Source organism: Centruroides sculpturatus, unplaced genomic scaffold (genome assembly GCF_000671375.1).
Source record: "Centruroides sculpturatus isolate CEXI.00-Female unplaced genomic scaffold, Cexi_2.0 scaffold502, whole genome shotgun sequence".
NCBI classification, from domain to species: domain Eukaryota; kingdom Metazoa; phylum Arthropoda; class Arachnida; order Scorpiones; family Buthidae; genus Centruroides; species Centruroides sculpturatus.
This window is the reverse complement of record NW_019384630.1, coordinates 549,192-553,738: the sequence shown is the minus strand read 5'-3', so window position 1 is coordinate 553,738 and position 4,547 is coordinate 549,192. Positions and strand designations below refer to the sequence as shown.

Below are 4,547 nucleotides of genomic sequence, written 5' to 3'. Positions count from 1 at the left end.
TATTTTTGTGTGTTTGTTTTACATCTAATATATATAAAAAGGTGAAAAAAAAATTCAAAAATGTAGTTGCGTTAGTGGCTCCATCTGTGATTAAAGAGAGTAAACAAATTATATAAATAGAAATTTGAGGAAGGATTTCAATGTAAAATTATTAATTTCGTTGGCATATTGAGTCATATTTTTTTGGCTTTCCTCATTTGCTTGATTTTATTGATTTAACAATATTGGTCTTATGATCTGGAAGTACAGTACAGTACATTGTATCCCCACACTAAAGCCTTGGAAGATCCCTCCTCCATAATTATCTTCGAAATGTTCGAGTGATAACACGTTAGATCATTTAGATTTAGAATAACCCACAAATGATATAAGTTTAAACGGAAATAAGTCGCTATCGTCATCCGGTTGATGGGATTATGATCGGACGTGTAATAAATATAGAAATAGCTTAGTTATAAATATAGAAAATAAGATAACAGTTCGGAGGAGGACAACTACATTTCTCGAAAACATTCAGTAAAATTCATCGGTAGATACTGTATACAATTGTTTAGAACATACGTAATGGAAACGTCCGTAATAATTTTTATACATTTAAAAATTTTCCCGAAGGACGAATTAATACGAAAATAACGAGTTTTCAGTCACTGTTTTGCGTTCTGTATTCTCACAATAATAAATAAATTTACAAAAATTTAATGTAATAAATTTAAGATTTTTATCGTATTACTAACATTTATTTTATGGTAATTTGTATTGAATAATTAGTTACTAGCAATCTTTTTTTTTTTCTAACGATTATCAGTATTAGGTGTCTGTAATGATTATTTTGGCTTTAAATGAACAAAGAAATAGGTAAAACTTCATAGAAATAGTGCGGTGAGATTTGACACCATTTTATGAATACGATTTCGTATTGTATTATTAGTGTAGAATTTTTACAAATTCATTAAAATTTCAGCTGAAATCAGGTATATTCAAGTAAATTTTACATGTTGGCATTTAGTAAAAGTTAGAAGAAATCACTAAAATACATTAAAGTTATAATTTCTTTCACTATTGAACTAAATATTAAAAATTTAATAATTACAGTAAATATTTTAAATTTCCTCATTCGATTCATTTAACGATTGGATTTTTAAACTAGAAAATTTAGAGTTAAATATTGACGAATGGTCAATGTTAAATTTATATCATTAAAATTACGGAAAAATTGGATTTAAAAATATTGATAATTATGAATTAAGGAAGTTCTTTGAAAGAAGAGTTTTAAAAAGAACAAAACGGGAAGAACAATTCATTTATCTATAAATAAACCAATCGCAATTGATTGATAAACAGTTCTTGGAAATACACTCCTATAATATTAGACCTATATAAAGCCTGCATGCCCATAATGGATAGCTGTGGTTCTGCTTCTCTGTGGCGGTAGCTTCACACGTGCCAGTCATGTCTCTCCACCAGAAGCAAGTGCGCGTCCTTGAATTATTCGAGAGATTGAACTACATTGTTCGCAAACATCATGCTGTACCCGATCCTCGATTAAAGGACGTAGTAGGCATTTTGCCTGTTGGAGCTGTTTTTTCTTGTTTCTATCCTCCACACTTGAATGAAGCTAGGAGATTGTGCGAAGCTTATTTAGGTAAGAATTTTAGCAGATTTTGACAGTGACTATAATTGAATAACGATAGTAATAATTAAACAAATTTATAGCTGCAAAAGATTTCGATGATTTCATCGACTTGGCTAAGAATGCTCGCCAATTCGTAAACGAAACCTTATTCGCTTTTGCCACGGAAGTTGCTATACTTCACAGGGAAGATTGTAAGGGTCTGAGTGTACCTCCAGTACAAGAAGTATTTGTAGATAAATTCATTAATGCTGTTACCATTAACCAAGCATATATTCAGGCTCTTACCAGAACTGCAGCGGACGAGGTAAATTTTGCTCTAAGTTTTCTGTTGTTAATAATTAATAAGTTAACAAAATTCTGAATTGTTCTAGACCCCAATTATTGTAAATCTGAAAGAATCTGGCAATGTTTTGGATCCAGAGTACAAACTTGCCTATTTCCGTGAAGATATCGGCGCAAATGCTCATCATTGGCACTGGCACATTGTATATCCATCCATCTGGGATCCTAAAGTTTTCGGGAAGAAGAAGGATAGGAGAGGAGAATTGTTCTATTATATGCATCAACAGATGTGTGCTAGGTTAGTTTGGAAAGCTTTTAATCGTCCCACGTATTAACAGTTTTGAAAATTTGTGCTAAACTATTTTATTATATTAGATACGATTGCGAGCGACTTTCAAATGGCATGAACCGTATGGTGCCTTTCCATAACTTTAAAGAATTTTTGGAAGGTTATGATCCCCATTTAGCTCACTTAGCTAGTGGAAGATATTACGCTTTCCGTCCAGAAGAAATGGCTATGAGTGATATGAAAGAAGTAGATGTTCAAGACATGGAAAGATGGAGAGAGAGAATTTTGGATGCCATTCATCTTGGCCACGTTCACGATACTCACGGAAAAGAGGTCGCGCTTGATGACGAACACGGTGCAGATCTCTTAGGTTCACTGATTGAATCCAATGCGGAATCTATTAATCCTCTGTATTATGGTAGCCTTCACAACTGGGGACATGTCATGATGGCTCATATTCATGACCCCGATGGTAAATTTTTGGTGAGTATATTTATTTTTTGACTCGTAATTACTGCAATTGTACTTCAAAGTCAAAATTATGCTTAATTTCTTAGGAAACACCAGGAGTTATGACCGATACTGCTACTTCTCTGCGAGATCCCATTTTCTACCGTTATCATAGATTTATAGATAACATGTTCCAAGAATATAAAGCTCACTTACCAACTTACGGTCAAGAACAGGTACATTTTTTAATTCAAAAAATGACTTAACATCGGTTAAATTAGTCAAAATATTGAAAAACTACGTTTAATAATCGTTAAAGTATACACCATTTATTTATGAAACTTTATCTCGTATGTAAATAATATATAAAAAGAAATTTAATCCTTTTGGCAAACTTCTGTAATCATTAAATTAAAACTGCGTTAAGAAGCACTGTTTACTTAATGAAGTCATTTACCGAATATTAATCATCTAATATTTGTGCATCGAGAACTCTTTTGCTTATAATTTAACGATACAAAGTATTTGCTTAATTGCGAAAGAATACCAAGCAGATTATAATCAGATGTAAATTAATTTTCAGTTGAATTTCCCCGACGTATCAATTGTCGGAGTTACCGTTAATGCACGAACTAATGATGTCATCAACACTTTTATGAAAGAAGACGAATTGGAACTTAGTCACTCCATTAACGTTGGACGTCAGGGATCAGTAAAGGTAAATAAAATGGAAGAGAATATTGTGAAAATTAATGAAATATCTATCTATATTTCTCGTTTACTTCTTCTATTTCTTACGTTTCTCATTCATAAATTATTTAACCAATAGGTAAGATATCAACATTTGGATCACGAATCGTATTCTTATACTATCGACACAGTAAATAACGGAAGCACAGCTAAGAAAGCAACAGTCAGAATATTTTTAGCTCCGAAATACGACGAACTCGGTAACGAAATCCAAATCGATACCCAAAGAAGACTTTTCATTGAACTCGACAAGTTTACTACCGAAAGTAAGTAATAAACAAATTTAAAGAAGTGTATGGAAGTTGAAATTCTTAAGGATTATTTTCCATTAGTAAAACCCGGCAAGAACACTATCGTGAGAAGTTCGGTAGATTCCAGCGTTACTCTCTCTCATCAATACACATTCGAGGAATTGGAGAAGGGAGAAGGTTTGGACGAAAATAGAACCGAGTTCTGCAGTTGCGGTTGGCCACAACATTTGTTGGTACCCAAAGGTAATGTCAAGGGCATGGTGTTCCATCTTTTCGTCATGCTTACTGATTTCGATCACGATAAGGTACGTGACTTCATACTAGTTTCTCTGTTCCGGTAATTTTACCATCGCATCTCTAACGATGATTTTTTTTCGTTTGCCAGGTCGGCGATGGACTGAGTAGTAGAGCTTTATGTGCCGATGCCGTCAGTTATTGCGGCGCCATGGACGAGAAATATCCAGATAAGAGATCTATGGGATTCCCATTCGATCGTAACATACCCGTACACGATCATCACGAATTCTTGACTTCCAACATGTCCCTAAAAGAAATCACAATTAGATTTATTCCATAAATATCAATAAAAATTTTAAATCGTGAAACTAATTTTTTTGGGAAAATCGAAAAATTAGTTTCATTGATGTAAGACATTTCCAAATGAATTAAAATTAATTCGGTGCAACAAGAATAAAAATATGTAAAAAGATTTTCCGATAAATAAAATATTTTGAATTCATTTATAAGTCAAATTTTCTTAAAAATTTACTAAAATATATTTTTCAATTAATTAATTAAGATAAGCGCGTATCGACTGTATTTACGCTTTAATGAAGATTGAATCAATTACTAAAGTTTGTGACATTTTTACTTAAAATACAAATGTTAACGA

At 32.4% G+C, this 4,547-nt stretch overlaps 1 protein-coding gene across 1 annotated transcript; it reads left to right on the top strand.

Moving 5' to 3' along the window:
• Positions 1–1,392: 1,392 nt before the first annotated feature.
• On the top strand, positions 1,393–4,280 carry LOC111625743 (hemocyanin A chain-like). The gene is made up of 9 exons (XM_023368963.1): positions 1,393–1,642; positions 1,714–1,937; positions 2,005–2,213; positions 2,291–2,687; positions 2,762–2,890; positions 3,238–3,372; positions 3,484–3,670; positions 3,737–3,960; positions 4,041–4,280. The coding sequence occupies exons 1-9, from the start codon at positions 1,450–1,452 to the stop codon at positions 4,230–4,232; spliced, it is 1,890 nt and encodes a 629-aa protein (XP_023224731.1). The 5' UTR covers positions 1,393–1,449; the 3' UTR covers positions 4,233–4,280.
• Positions 4,281–4,547: the final 267 nt, after the last annotated feature.